This window comes from Parasteatoda tepidariorum, chromosome 3, assembly GCF_043381705.1.
Source record: "Parasteatoda tepidariorum isolate YZ-2023 chromosome 3, CAS_Ptep_4.0, whole genome shotgun sequence".
Classification (NCBI taxonomy): Eukaryota; Metazoa; Arthropoda; class Arachnida; order Araneae; family Theridiidae; genus Parasteatoda; species Parasteatoda tepidariorum.
In genome coordinates, this window is record NC_092206.1 from 16,611,083 (window position 1) to 16,627,253 (window position 16,171).

The following is a 16,171-nucleotide window of genomic DNA, read 5'->3' on the forward strand; positions in this document are numbered from 1 at the left end:
ATTTTCTGATTTGAAACAAATTGATTTTCCAACACGGATGATGCAGTCAATGTTAGTGGATTTGTCTGATATATCAAATATGCAGTATCAAGAAGAACTGGCAGAATGGTGAGTCAGTTAAAACTTCATTTAATATAAAAGGAGTGATGACATGGCTTTGGGAGGAAACAGAAATCAAATGTGCAAGAAAACTATTAATTCCATCTTCATATTTAGCTGAATGTGGATTTAGTGCTGTAAATGATTTACTGGTAAAAAAAGAAATCGTCTGGATATAACAACACAACGAGGAGACTTGAGCTAACCAAATTGGAACCCAACATGAAATCTCTGTTCGTCCAGCGCAAGGATCTCACTAAATTAAAATATTAAATTACTATAATAAAATCCTTATTAAAATTATATCGAATATGAATTTTAGTTCTGTATTATATGTTTTGAAAATTTATTTACTGTGTTTCGTTAACAATTTCCTAAAACCTATCATTGAAGTTTCTTAAGTGAACAATTCAATTTTTTAATATTAAAAATTATGTATATGTTACATAGGGAGGCATAAGATTTTTAGAAAAGCTTAGGTGGGGCATGGCACAAAAGAGGTTGGGAAACACTGGGCTAAAGTGACTTCACTAGATGACCAATTATCACTAGACAATCTAAGTGATATTAGTAAATGTCAATATCGTGAAAAAACGAGAAAAATTATTTATTCTCGTTTTAATCGTAATAAAAACGTGAATTTTTCTTAATATCTAAAAGCGAATAGTCATTTTAACATTAAATCTTAATATATTTGCATCCTGCATAGTCTTAAACAGTTTACTTTTTTCGTACAGTTTAACCCATTTTTGCATGTACATATTCAACAATCAATCATATTTTTACATATCATTTTTTTGGTGCACAGAGATATCACAAGCTTAAAAAACAAACTAAATGTAGGGATTTTTGTTATTATTTTTCACTCTTGCCAACAAATTGATTTATCTAAGAATGATTTTTATTTTATTAATTCTTTATTCTTTCTTAATCAGTTAACGACGTATCTTGTTCCAGGTACACACGCACATAACAACGAATTGATTGTTCTGTTTCAAAACATCTCAGTTGCATCAATTCTTTGTTAGGGATTCATTACTACCATAAAAAAAAATACTTATGTTTATCGATCAACGAATGCATTCCTAAAAATAAGGAGCAAAACACAGAAGAAAAAAAATTTGCAGAAGAAAAGAAATTCTGAAAGATAATTATAGTTCCCGAATGCCTATACAAATCTTCCGTTCGGAATCATTTCCTTCATCCACTTGTAGCACAGGTGGATTCTACTGAACTGGAAGATTTGCAGTATCAGGTATGTCAGCTCTCAGAGCAAGCTTCAAATTGAAGTACTGTGTGTTGGAATGATGGCGATGAATGAAAGGTTGGCGATATAATCGGCGTTATGTTTTGGCAGTTGATCAGAAGGCAATGTTGACAAATAGTTATCTTTTGCAGCTGACGTGATTTACGATGAGCAACAAATATCTTTTCATTGCATAAAAAAAATCCATCTATTCTTTAGGGGAGGGGGTAAATGTGGGTGAATACTGAAAGAATCATAAACTTTGCAAGAAAACACTCGAAATATTTGTTTTAAATGAAGTAGGTGGTGTTTGTTATTGTTTTGATAAGCATAAATTGTGGAGGCGAATCAAATAAATAAAGAACTACAGCTGAACCTTAATCAAAGTGTGTAAATAAGTAAATAAATAAAACTGATAAATAAAATAGACATACTTTCTGCACATTCAAGGAATTGGATTATTTTTGTTATTTGGTATTAGTTTATTTCATGCTCATTTTTTCTTAATTTAATCATTTAAAATATTATTTAAAAAAAGCAACAAATTTAAATGTGTTTATGGTTGTAATGAAATTCTATGATAAATTCTGACATAAAAATTGTATTTTATCATTATTCATGTTAGTTTTAACTTTAATTTATTGTTTTAGAAAAAAAAAAGTAGTTTTAAAGTCACAAATTGATAACTATGAAATATTAAAATCCACATTTTTGATAAAAGCAGAGAATAATCGATAACAGTAAAATTACATTCGAAATATAAAAAACTAAGGTTGGTTAAAAATTTAACACTTACTGCAGTCAATAAAATTTTATTAATTACTAGGGCTAGCATCAAAATAATTGTCGTTTCTTAGCATAAAACAGTTTTTTCTACTAAGGTTGAAATTTAACTTTATTTCGTATTGAAATTAATTCACTTCAATTATCCTGTAAAAAATCACCTGCAAAAAAATCCTGTAAAATATCCTGTAAAAAATCTGTTTATGACGCTTATGCCTCCAGTTCCCATGTCCAACATACGACAAATCTTCACATCTTTAAATTAAATCTTCACATCTTATACGTTCACATCCTTAAATTAAATGTTTGAGTCAAATTTGATTGGTAAATAGTACGAAAGATCTTTTACAATTTTATTTCTCCTGTGATTCTATGAAGATATTTTAGTGAACTCGTGTAATTTCGCTTAGTTGAAGTTTTTTTTAAAGTAACATTTAAAATTAAATGTAAATTGTAATGCATCTCATTGTGCATGAGGCTGATCGTTAAATTTTAAATCATTTAACAAATCTATTTAGCGACAATTTATAATTGCATATGAATGTAATTTATACCAAAAAACAATCATTGTAAAACAGTTAATAAGTCTAGATACCAATTCAAATAAATTAATCTTAAAATGCAGCGTAATAAGGTAATATAATAGAATCACGCTATAATAAAGAAACAACGTTTTGAACTCTAGAAAACTGACACTAGTATTAGATTTTTATATGTAGTTATATATATTCTGTTCTATAAAACTTGTTTTTAAACAAATTAATTATTAGAGTTTAAAAAAGCTATAATTTTGGGGATTTTAAATAAAGTATAATTGAAATCTCTAAATTTCAATATAGCAAAATTAAGGAAAGAAATCTCAATATATTTGAATGTAGTGAATTTTATTTAGTTATTTTTGAAGGGATTTTTATAATGGAAAATTAAATTCATAAGAGCACTTTTAATTATTAACACAGATTAGAAGGTTTGAAAATTTTAAAATGAAAACAAGTATTTTTGGAAAATATTTGATAAACAATATTTTTTGAGTTAACTTATTTATTAATATGACAACATAACATAATGCAAAACATTCAAAATACTTTCATAAGAACGTTATTCACCTGCAAAAATTGTCAGGACTTTAATATGGTTTGAGGACTTGTAAGAGCCATCTAATTCTTATAAATATTTATCGAAAAACCAGAATTTGGTCTTTCTTTTCAACGCAATTAGTTACCGTGTAATATTTTAGAATTTTTCATGGTATTTAGCTCACGTTGTATTTTTAATAAATAATACACTTCGATTTTATCTGTAAGAATTTTTATCGTTAACCATATGATACTGAAAAGATAAATAAAAGCACAATATGAACATTAGTTAATTTTTTTCAATTATTATTTATTAAATTTTTTTAAAAACATTTAATAATATAAAACTCTAAGTTTTCTAGAAACCGAACAAAAACATATATCACCAAGAATTTTTTCCATATAACATATCATGGTTACTCAATTTAAAGAACATATGAGTTTAGTTCTCAATACTCTTTAAATACAATAAAAATTTACTTTATTTTAATTATGTTAAAAGTGTTAAAGATAGCAATAAATAAAGTATTATCGAAAAAAATTCTAAGGTAGTATAAGAAAAAATCACTTTTAATTAAAATGATAAGTCACTTACCTGGAATGTAGCATCACAATAAATTTCAGCTATACTAGGCCGATTATATATTTTCAGTTCTTGCAGTCCACCCTGAAGAATAAACAATAAGAATAAATTCCGCAGGAAGTGGAAGCACAAAATATTAACTTCAGATCCCATTGTCATTGCAAATTATTTTTTAAGTTGTATATATCTATATCAGTTTTCTCGTGTAATATTTAATTCACTGCTTCCATTTTCCAACATTCTTTACAATGCTAATTAATAGAGGAAAAACATAATTTTGTTCTGTTTTTTTTTCAAGACATTATATTACTTATTATTATTTCATTCCATTGCAATATTGTCTGATTTTGAAAATCGTCTGCGTTTGATTTTTTTCATATGCAAAATTCATTTTAAATCGTTTGCTGCTTTGTTCTCGTTGCTAAGAAACTGAAACCAAATCTAAATAATAAATCTTCAGAAAAACGATATTCTTTTTATTTTTTGGAAAAGAATTCACAATAGCTTTCTACAGCCGTGTAAAAAATATCATTCATGATGATTGATTAATGTCTGTGAAACTTCTTAAGACACTAGTAATTTGAGCGCTCTCGAAGCACTCGTATTCCAAGACGCTAAGAGAATGAATGGGTTTCAAATTGTTCCGGGTTCTTCAGGAAATGAATGAAAACACACACTTTAAAAGCTTTTTTACGATTATCACGTTAGTTAATAAACACAAACAAAACACGATTGGTAAAATAATCGTAATTGATCTTTCATATTTAATTCATCTCAAAAAGCAATTTTTATTTTCGTGTTTATGGAGCACATTCTGGTCAAATAGTAAGTAAAATAAAATTCTCAAAAAAAGATTATGAATGCCAGATGATATTCCGCTTTTGATGATAATGAATGAAAGCACGTGATGCGGATGGGATGAGAGCGAATAATGATAATGAACGGAGCGCGAACAGGACAGATACGAAACTGAATTTGAGGAGAAAGTGTTTCTGAAAGTCCGTCGGAGTTGGGTTGCCGATTCTTGAAAACTTTTGGCGGAATAAACCGTTTTCAGTCAGCGCCAAAATGCGGATATAAATTAATGAGAAGTATCTAGTAATTAGCGTTATTAGACTATTACTATTAGTAATTCTTAAAAAAAGTAAAAGAAAGAATAAATGTTTTGATTTAATTGTTCTTTTTTACAATACGATAACGGGAGAAAAGGTATAACGTATTTTAAAAAATAACTTTCTCCGAATATTAAAACTAAATAAAATAAAATTCAATTGAAATGAAAAGAAATATGGATAATTTAATGAAAACTAAGCCTAAGAGTTGTAAAAACTAAAAATATTTTCATGTATTTCTTGGTTAAATACTTCACAAAAATATACAAATTGAAATAAATTTTTCTTAACGTCAGGCAAGTATTGAAAATCTGCCTCTATTTTTGAGTGCTGGATACATGTTGTCTGTTATTATAAATTTGTATGTTTTTCAAGCGAATGAAGTTTTGAATCAAGAAATATCTGACTACTTAGGTTTCTTGGTATTATTTATTTAACTATGGCATATTATAAATTGCAATTAGCTTATATCACTATCAGTGTTAAAATATTGCGCTGAAGATAATCATTCCACGATGTAAAAAGTGTAATTTCTGAGTCCGTGTAAACTCTGGTAAAATGAGTGGAAAATTCCACCAGATATTTCCCTCGTGTCGAAAACAGTTTACTTGTTAATTTTAATTGAATAAGGGTTTATTTACTTTGTTACTTACATCTTGAACAAAATATTTATTATGATATCATTATTTTATAAAGTTAATTTAAACTTCAGATATAATGCTACATATTTTCAGAAGTTATTAGGTCACTTGCAAAAAAAATTTTGAAAATACACGAGAATTTTTTTTCATTATATACTTTCAGAAAAGTCAGTTCAACGTTTAACCATTAGATTGATATTTTTAATCACAATGTGATGCAAATCTGCTGCAACCTTAATAAATTGTTAAAATGTACCATAATATCATGGAATAAGTTTTTTTAAATACTGTGACATGATTAAATTTAAACTTATATTAGGTTTCAATAAATTTAAAATTGATAACCCTATGAGCGTTAAGAAATGTCTTCATTGCTTTGTGGGCGGCGATTTAGGTAAGTTTTTGAACCTATATTCTAAAGCATCGGTTCCCAAATGGTGCTCCACGGATCCTAGGGTTCCTTGGAGGGTAACAGGGATTCCAATAGTTAGGAATTTAAAAAAAAAATCAGCAACGAATTTTAAAACTAGCAATTATATTTTTATCCGATCATTATTTGTTATTTAATATTTCGGCTATTTTTATGAAATAATTCAAACTGTCAGTGAGAAAAATGTATTATTTTGCTTTTAAAAGAGAGCAGTATTTTCCACTTTTCAATTCAAAGAAAATAACCAATTTCAAAAAGAAATGTGTTTCCCTGAAAATCTTTTTTTGTTTGTTTTGTTTTGTTTCCATTTTAACGAAAACCTGGAATCCTCTAATTCATTTTAGTTAACGAATAAGCTGATTTATGATTTTCGTTAGAAGGACAAAATCAAATTTAGAACTGGACTATATGATGCTTCCCACCTGTGAATTAAATTCTCACTTAACTTTAAGACTATTTTGATAAAACGATGAAAAAATTCATTAATTTTCTCACATTGAATATTTTCATGATGATTAGCAGTATGTCTTTGGTTGCAATGTTTAAAATTGCTAATGAACTTTATTTATTAACTCGGGGGTTCCGTCAAAAGAAGGTAGTTCACTTAGTTCCGTAGTAGAAAAAAGATTGGGAACCCCTGTTCTAAAGACGACTAGTTTTTGTTAACGTTTTAAATAGAAACATAAATGCTTTTTTATTGAAATTATATCAGAAAAGTTTGTTTTGGGAACTACATAATTTTGTGTGTGATTTTTTTGAAAAGTAGTAAAAATTTCCCAATAACAAATGTTTTACAAACAAAATAAGAATTAGTTGTACTGGGTGAATGAAAAATGATAAAAATGATAAATTTGCTTTTATCCAAACATTCTCTTAACCTAAATCGAAATTTTAACTTTATCCCACCATGAAAGAGCATTCTAAAAAATTATCATAACCAAGAACGTACAAACAGAAACAAAAGAAATTTCATGAATAAGTTGATAGCGGATCAGCAAAAAGAATACCACCATTCGTTTTAACAAAAGTAATGTTACAATTAAATGAGATATAATTCACAAATGAAAAGTTTGAAAAAGTACAACACAGGTATATAAATTATTTGAATAATTAAATAACAATATCTAAAATATTGCAATTTCATATAATAATGCCTCGTTCAAGAGATCATAAATAAATAATCTAGAACAGGGGTTTCCAACTTACATGAGGACGGGGGCCACAGTTAACATCACAAATCAAATGGCGGGCCGCAATTTTAACAAAATTTTATGTAGGACTCTTTTATGTTTGAAAGAACATTAAATATTACTGTCAGATTTTTATATCAAGTTGCATAAAATAAAAGTATTGAATTACAAATTAAAATAAGAAGTAGATTTTAAAAAATATTTAATTGCATGTTGAAAAATTCGGGCTACAATAACTTTAATGTGCACCTATTTATTAAACAATTAATGTGCAACAGATATCTATTTGTTAAGATTTAAAACTTGGTGTAAAGGTTGGTATTAAAACTTACATAGTATCACACAAATTGTAAAGTGAGAAAATTGAGGTTTGTCTGCTGCAACCACCAGAGAATAGATATTTACATTTTAAATTTAAAATTGACAAATGTGTCTAAATATTTTCGTCCAAAATGAGTGCTTTCAGAAAGTTAAATCGGAGAATTTCTTCGAGAAAATTTATGATACACACATGCTAAATTATATTCACAAAATACAAAAAAAAATGAAATAAAAAAAGAGCAACATACACGATTATTTTTGTATTTGAATAAATATTTTCTTGGATTCAAAATCTGAGAAATAAATTTTTTTGCACCATTGATATGTTAAATTTCTCAGAAACGAAGAAATTATGTTTTTATTAACGAGAAAAGTATTTTAAACCCATACAGATTTTTTACNTTTGAATAAATATTTTCTTGGATTCAAAACCTGAGAAATAAATTTTTTTGCACCGTTGATATGTTAAATTTCTCAGAAACTAGGTTTTTATTAACGAGAAAAGTATTTTGAACCCATACAGATTTTTTACGAAAATTGTCCGCAAAAAATGACAACTAATATATTTTAGTTCGCGGGCCACAAAAAAAAAAGCTTCGCAGGCCGGATGCGGCCCCCTGGCCGCCAGTTGGAAACCACTGATCTAGAAGATACCAGTTTACAGTAATGAAATTAGCATATATTTAAAGTCTGTACAGTATATATGAATATTTTTAGGTTATACGAATTTAATATATAAAAAAACTCATTCTTTATGGTTAAACCCAATGAACAACGTTAAACCTTAACTACAATACTTATTAACTATTAAACTTAAGTATATTTTTCGGGCATTAAACATAAAGGTAATACTTTATTAAATATAATAAGAATTGGCAACTTAATAAACAAAAATTGAAAAAAAGTACGCTTTTCATTTTCAGCTAAAATCTACTGAAAAAAAACTATGCCTTCATAATTTCTAATACTGTACGTCATTTTTTTAATGAAAATAAAACTATGTTCAAGTGTTTTGAATTAGTACTCATATTAATAAATAATTTTGTTCTACATTGCTTCGAATATTTCTTATCAATTTCTATTGAGACAATCTAAATGTTTTTTATAATTTAAAGTCACTTTTGGTTTTTATAATCAAGTCATATTTTGTGCTAGCTAGAAGATGTTAAAAAATCAGTAAATTGTATAGTCTTACTATTAATAAGTTGCAGACGAAAAACAAGAGTAAAAAATAAAACAAGTAATTTTTACAAAAAATATATATCTGCAACAAATGAAAATTTCAATTATTTTAGCGAAACCTAATTCCCATTACTAAAAGACTAAAAAAGTAGCACATATTAACCAGAACCACTTAATTTTACCAAAACAAAATCAAAAACTCCTATCAAACTAAGTTTTGTAACATTTTTGTTGACTAGTTTTGTAGCATTCTTTCCTCTTTTTTTATTTCCGAAAAGTCTATTACAATCTTTTACAAAGTGTAAGGTCATGAATTAACCTCTTAAAACATTTTTTAAACAAAAGCGCGAAAAAAAGAGAGTTTTCTTTAAAGAATCAATTTGTCGCATCAATCAATCAATGATCCCCCCCCCCTTCAACCATGATATAAGCTAGGGCAGTTTATTCCCTATAAGGTGGCTGGAATAAGTATGGCATGAATTCTTTGTTGAGACCAGACATCAATAAAATTGATAACAAAATCGTGATTCGCGTGTCTTACCAGTTTTTCCTGAAGAAAGAAATTTTTTTTTTTTAACATCGAGAATGGTGTGATGATTGCATGTGTTAGGGGCTGTCAGCATAAATAGTTTCCTCATATAACAATAAGAAATCAGATTTATATTTATTACTTCCCTCTAAAATAAATATTTATTGATAAGAATGAAATGTGATTTAATTTTAAAATTATAAAAATAAAATATTTATTGTAATTGTTGGAAATGTTTTTAAGCGGTGACGCCTTTGATCTCTGTAAAAAGGTATTTATTAAACGAATTTCAGATTTAATGAATAATTAGTTTTTTTTTAATTGCTAGGCTTCACACCCTGCTAATTCTCGTAATAAAATATGGAGTTATTATTGCAATGTTACAATCATGCAGTATAAAATGTAAGAACATTCTTTAAAATATTAAATCTTAACGAAATGTAAGATTACGTGGATTTGAAAAAATAACCAACTGTAGTGTAAAAAAAAAAAATTAAACTTAGGAATATAGATTGCGTGATGCAATAAGTAATAATTAATGAGAAGTAATTTAACTTGTTGTTGATGAACAAAGATAACCTTATATTATTATAATAGCTGAAATTGAAAAAGGCTTTCAGCTATCCTGAATTAAGATTTTTATAATTTCAAAAATTTCAATGTAAATGGGAAGATATATGTCTTGAAACTTTTAATCTAGCTCTCTCTTTTTCTTCTTTCTTCAGACATCATCTCAAGTACGAACTTATAAAAAGAAGATCTCGAGATGGAGAAATTTTCTTACAACAGTGGAAAAATGGTAATTATTTAATGCGAAAAATTAAGGAAAATTCGCAAAAAATCCCATAAAATTGCAATAACTTCAAACATATTAAAATGTAGGAAAAAAAACTCGTGTTAAGTTTATAAATAAAAATGGCACTTTCAGAGAGTAAAATTTCAACTCTATAGCTGCATATCTGCACGCTTCAGAGCAACCCGAATGGTAATTTTTAATGTAATTATAGCAATTATTAAATGCGATCGATTGAATATTTGAACAATTTTTTTATTACATCGTTCTCCCTGTATATTTTTCAACAGAACATTTGATTTTCAAGTTTCTAATCAAGTTTGAACACCCAATGTCGGAAAGTTTAATACACAACGTTGCTTTTTAACACATACACTTTTTTAACACATGGAGAAATAAGCATTAAACTATTTAGTCTCTCATAATTGAAATGATATTTTATTTATTTATTTACTTACTTACGAGTTTTTTTTTTTTTTGCTGCTACAATTTTAAAATTTCGAAAAGCGTCTTTGGCAACAATGGAATGAATAGTTTTTTTTTACGTGGCAGTTTATTGCCTAGCTAGAATTTTAATAATCATCTTAAGGCTTAAATATGTTACTTAAATGGATGTTTTCGTTCTTTTCTTTTATCACAAAAGATTTCTTGTTCCATTTGCAACGTATTCGGTAAACTAGACAATCATCTAAGATTTTCGAATGGCAAACAAAATTTCCCTTAATGCTAAAATAATTTTTTTTCTCGTCTCTTACCAATATATATCACTAAAGATTTGATCAGTAATATACGTTATGTTAGTTTTTACGAATCTAACATATTCATTAATTCATATTATTTGGAAAGTAATACAAAGTTTTTGCGGTTCTAGTGTTGAATCGGGAGGCCTTTTTGGTTTGGCGACATATTTCAATTGTATAATTTTTCTAAAATCCAATTTCTGGTAACCATGCTATTCATTGCTGCCTTTGACGTCACTTTCGGGTTACCGCATTTTTTATTTATCGTTATGTGATTGGTTCCAGTTTTAATTTCAACGGGAAAAAGTAAGTTTTTATTTTGCAATCTATATTGTCCTCTATTGTCAAAAATTCCTAGAATTTTTTTGATCCCGAGACTGGTGCCCATACCAGTAAAATTCAGTGATGTGAAGAAAGATGAAGAGAAACTTTTGCAAGCAAAATGTTGGCAATTCAATTTTTCAATTTTTATTTTGCAGAATTTTTGTGGAGATGTCGGTACCGGGATTAGACGGTAGCTGACCGTCACACTCATCTCACGAGGACAAAAAGAAATTTTCATGAAGTTTACAGATAAAAACTTTTTTCGTTGTTTTGAAAAGATTTGCGCTTATAATATGTGTTACGAAAACAAAATTGCAATATTTTAACTATTTAATGTAGATTCTAAATTAACAGCGATATTAAATGTTTTAAATATTCATTGTTAACGCGAAATGTTTTAATATGTTTCAGCTATTTTAAAAAAAATTTAAAAAGCATAACAAAAATATATTACTTTTTAGCCCCGACCTTAGAGTAAAAAAATCGCCAAAAATTAGAGGTAACTGATTGTAAACTATTATCGTGTTTGGTGAAATTGAACATTTAAATAGAGTTAATACTATATATTTGCAATATACTATACTTACTAATAATAATGCTAAGTGGATTACGACTGATACACTAAATACTGAAGTTGCGTAATTTATACACTTTATCCTGTTTTATTTAAGAGATAAACTTGTGAAAGGTATCAAGGCGCACGATCATAGCTGTTAATTTATCTTGCGTATAATAATAGGGTTTATTACACCCGAAAGACAAAATCAGAAACTTACACTGTAAAATCGTTCTAATTATGGCACGATAATGGCTGCCGATATCTTTTCGGTTGCGGCTTGTTCATACTCACATATAAAGTATAAAAAATTTTTTCTTTAATTACATCTGAGGTTAAATAACGCGTCGTTCGTAACGTCAGCGGAACATACTAAGCAGGTTGCTATTACATAATTTCTGTAAGTGCTGCCATTATCTGAAATGATAAACTTCTCGCTCTTTTTTTTCATTTTGCGAACAATGTCAATATTTGATAAATGGACGTAATTATCTTTAAGAGTTTGAAGTTAATTATATAAATTATTAGTCATCAATTAGGTGGTTGTAATAAGTTACGAATCATTAAAATGGGAATTAAAATTTCTTATTGATTATTTATACCAGTCGATCAAATAAATTTACATTATTTAAAATGAATTATTTTTTTAAATTTTCTCTCAAAATATGAAATATTGACAGAAATATACAAAGGAAAATATAAATTCCTTTAAACTAGAAACTCCATAATTTTTTTAAAGAAAAAAATAATGACTTATTTTTTTTATAAGACTTATTTTTTAATAAACGTATTAATCTTTAATTATATAAATTATATGTCCTATATAATCACGTTAAAAATTATTCTTATTTTTATCATTCGATCAAAAAAATAAAAAATTATTTTAAAAGGGAATTATTTTGTGTTTTAGAAAATGTTAACACAAATAAAAAATCGAAAAAGAATTTGCTTAAACTTTGCTCCAAACTTTTCGTTTAAAAATATTTTATCGATGTTCTTGAATAAATAATTTATTTAATAGGAATATATATTAATATTAAATAATATTGAAAACTGGCTGAATACCTGTTCTTTGCATGGGATAAAAATTTTTTAATAATCAATAAATCGGTATTACTCAGCACTATGAAACAAATTGGTAGACGTATGCAGAATGTACAAAATTGTATGCACAAAATTGGTAGACGTATACAGAGATACTTAAGCCAAAACAATTCATTTTTTTCTATAACTATTTGCTACCCTTACCTATGACTTTATGTTAACAAATTAAGCAAAACATGTTTTTAGAAGTTCATCCCATTAAAATAAATACTAATTATATTCTATATCATCTACTATAATGTTATTGCTCGAGGTTTTTCTGATAGTAAAAATCCATTATAATCAACAATTTTCTTCGGTATTTATCACTTTCGGTGGATCGGTGACAACAGAAAGTAGCTCATGAAGATCAGAATCACTGTCTACTAAGACAAATGTGTCGTCAACATATCTTTTCCACTATGAGAATTTTGGGAGTATCCACTATGAGAAGAGGGACATCAGTAAATGGAAGAACAATATTAAGATTTATTAGTTTATTTCTGAAGCAAATAAAGCTTTCATTCAGGTAATATCTTACCATTTCAGTTTTTTGGGATTATTTATTTAATGTTTATTTTACTTGTGATGATATAATAAAAGAAACAAATAATAATAATTCATAAAAACGCGGGTTAAATATAACTTTTTCTAGCAAATAAATCACATTTTAAAATCTCTATCAAATTCTATAGAAAACTCTTTCTTTGGGATGTAACATTCGAACGATGGTCGGAGAGAGCTTCAAAATACACAATTAGATCAGTCATGTCTTCGAACGTATTTATACCAAATTTGGTGAGGATCAGGTAAGAATTGCAGATTTGTATAGCGTACATACGTACAGGGTGACTAGAAAAGCGTCCACTAGCACAATACATTGTAAAATTATTATTGTTGATTTTACTTGTGAGGACCTAATAAAGGAAACCAAAGAAAAATAATTCTTAAAAACGTGCAATAAAACTAATTTTTGATTAAGTATAGTAGCAAGCTGGCAAATCAATCACATTACAAAATATTTATCAAATTCGACCGAAAACTCTTTTCTTTGGGATGTAACACGCAAACCAGTAAAATTTTTTAAATCGACAGTTAGATTTGTTATCTTCCAACGTACTTGCACCAAATCTAGTGCGGATCGGTTTAGAATTGTGGATTAGTATAAGGTACAGACATACAGGATGACTAGAAAAAGCGCCACAGAAGTAAAAAGAAACGACAAAACGGGTAACTAAATATGTTTCATTCCAATTACAGGAAAAAGATATAAATTCAAAATTTGGTTGCTAGTATTGCTTATTTCCTGAAATTTAACGATTTAAGTAAAATAGTTTTGGAGTTCCTCACTGGGCACTCCTTTTCTGGTCATCCTGTACATTTGTACACATAAACATTTTGCTTTATTAACGTAGAAAAAGATTTATTCAGTTGATATAGTTTGGATAGATAAATAATGTTATTTTCATACAATGACATTTATTTACGTAAATTGTCATTGATATTTTTTTTAACATTTTAACTTGAAACGAACTGATTAAATGTTTTGTTTACATTGAAAATTCGTAAACGTCGTATGTTATTCTAAGACATTTTGTTATTTATTTAGAGCTTATAAACTTATTAGAAACAAAGAAATACAATAGCTTTAATATTCAAAAAATCTTCTGCTTTCAAGACTAGTGACTATTTATTTTTTAAACACTTAATCTATTTGAAATAGAACTATTGTAATGTAAAAGCATTGAAAACGGAAAACCATTTATTTGTAAACATTAAATTTTTTTTTTAGATTGTAGTTTAATAAAATAACAATATTTGTTAAATCCAATTTCAGTACACATAAATTGTTTTTTATTATTATTTTAGTACATCAAACTGATATAATGTGGAAGAAAAATTAAAAGCCAAAATTAAAAATAAATAAACAAATAAAGTGAGAGAGAGAAATATGTAAGCAGTTTCTTTAAATTTGAGGGAAAAATTTCTATAAAAGAAGTTCAAGCATTTTATAAATTTTAAACATATGCTCTGTAATAAATGACATAATAAAATGAATTGCTTGAAAAAAGAAAAAAATATTTTTTAGATTCTACTACTTTTTATAATTTTAATTTTTTATTTTTTCACATCTTTTTTGTCACAGCAAGTGTTGCCTTCATCATTAATTAAATAATGGTGAATACATCATACAAGATATTATAACCGCCATAAGAAAATTATTATTATTGTGTAAAATTACACTATGATTGAAAATTATTCCAGATCAATTTATTACAATAATAATTATAAAAAGAGACATTTCTTCAACGCTATTACTTTAACAAAAATCAGACTAAAATACTAATTTAAAATTTTCGAACTATTTTCATGAAAATTTCTTACATTGCATATACTTTGTTTTGCTTGATTGAAAATTTAGGAAAATAAACAAACTGTTATGACTTTTTTTAAGTTTTATTAATTTATTTAAGAAAGCAAAAACTATTAGTTTGAAGAAAAAAATGACAGAGAAGAAAAAAAAAATTTGATTTAAAAAAATATATAATTTCGAGCTTTTATTAAAGTTTGAAGCAAAACAAAAAAGTTACCTTACATTGAAGAATAAAACTTCATAAAATTGCACTTAAAAGCAACGAAGTATAACAAAGCTTAAATTAGATTACAGAGTTTATTTTATAAAATTGTAATTAAGGGCTGTTATGAAAATAATAAAATAAAGCAATGATTAAAGTAAAGCATTGAATAAAGTAAAGCAATGAATAAAGCAAAATATCATGAAAGAAGAACAATAAAGGTGGAGATATGAAAATTTAAATGAAAAAAAAGAAAAGAAAAAACAAATACAAAATGTGGTTTGAAACTGAAAAAGTATGTTTTTTAAAAAAAAATGTATATAATTTTGTGTGTGAAAAAATTTGTTTTTCGAAAAAAATGTCCATTTCTACGGCATTGAGGTTGTTAAGCTTAGTAACTAAACTAAATGTTGATTTTTACTATGCAAGGAAATTTTAAAAAATTTCAGTTAAAGATTAGAATTAATGAGAAAAAAATGCCTTTAAAATAATTTTAAATTTATGTATTGATCTTTTTCTGAATTGATTTTTGTCAGAGATAAAACTTAACGGTGTCTTCCTATCACCCTCCCCCCTCAGACGAGGAACGTAGCTAGGGAGTGTTTCACAACTGAAGAAAGTTCTTGTTTGTAGAACAGAAACTATAGTATTCCCATTTCTGTACCAATAGTTATGCTTCGACTCATACTGTTTAACTTTATAAATAAATAAAATTTAAATTTACATTATACATTTTCAATTTACAAAAATACAGTTTATGAATTGAATTAATAAGCAAAAAATAAATTTAAAATAATTTCAAATGTCGGTATTGATCGTTTTCTGAATTGATTTTGTCACTGATAAAATTTAACGGTGTCTTTCGTTCTTTTTTTTCTTCTTCCTAAGGCGGGGAAAGTAGCAAGGG

At 26.9% G+C, this 16,171-nt stretch overlaps 1 protein-coding gene across 13 annotated transcripts in view; it reads right to left on the reverse strand.

Moving 5' to 3' along the window:
* LOC107456799 (collagen XV/XVIII-type protein multiplexin) overlaps positions 1 to 16,171 on the reverse strand; it is a 233,474-nt gene that overhangs the window by 153,977 nt on the left and 63,326 nt on the right. For all 13 annotated transcript variants that reach the window (XM_071178380.1, XM_071178385.1, XM_071178384.1 and 10 more), the window contains exon 6: positions 3,800 to 3,871. In XM_071178380.1, the coding sequence (XP_071034481.1) occupies positions 3,800 to 3,871 (72 nt within the window). The remainder of the gene's footprint in view (positions 1 to 3,799; positions 3,872 to 16,171) is intronic.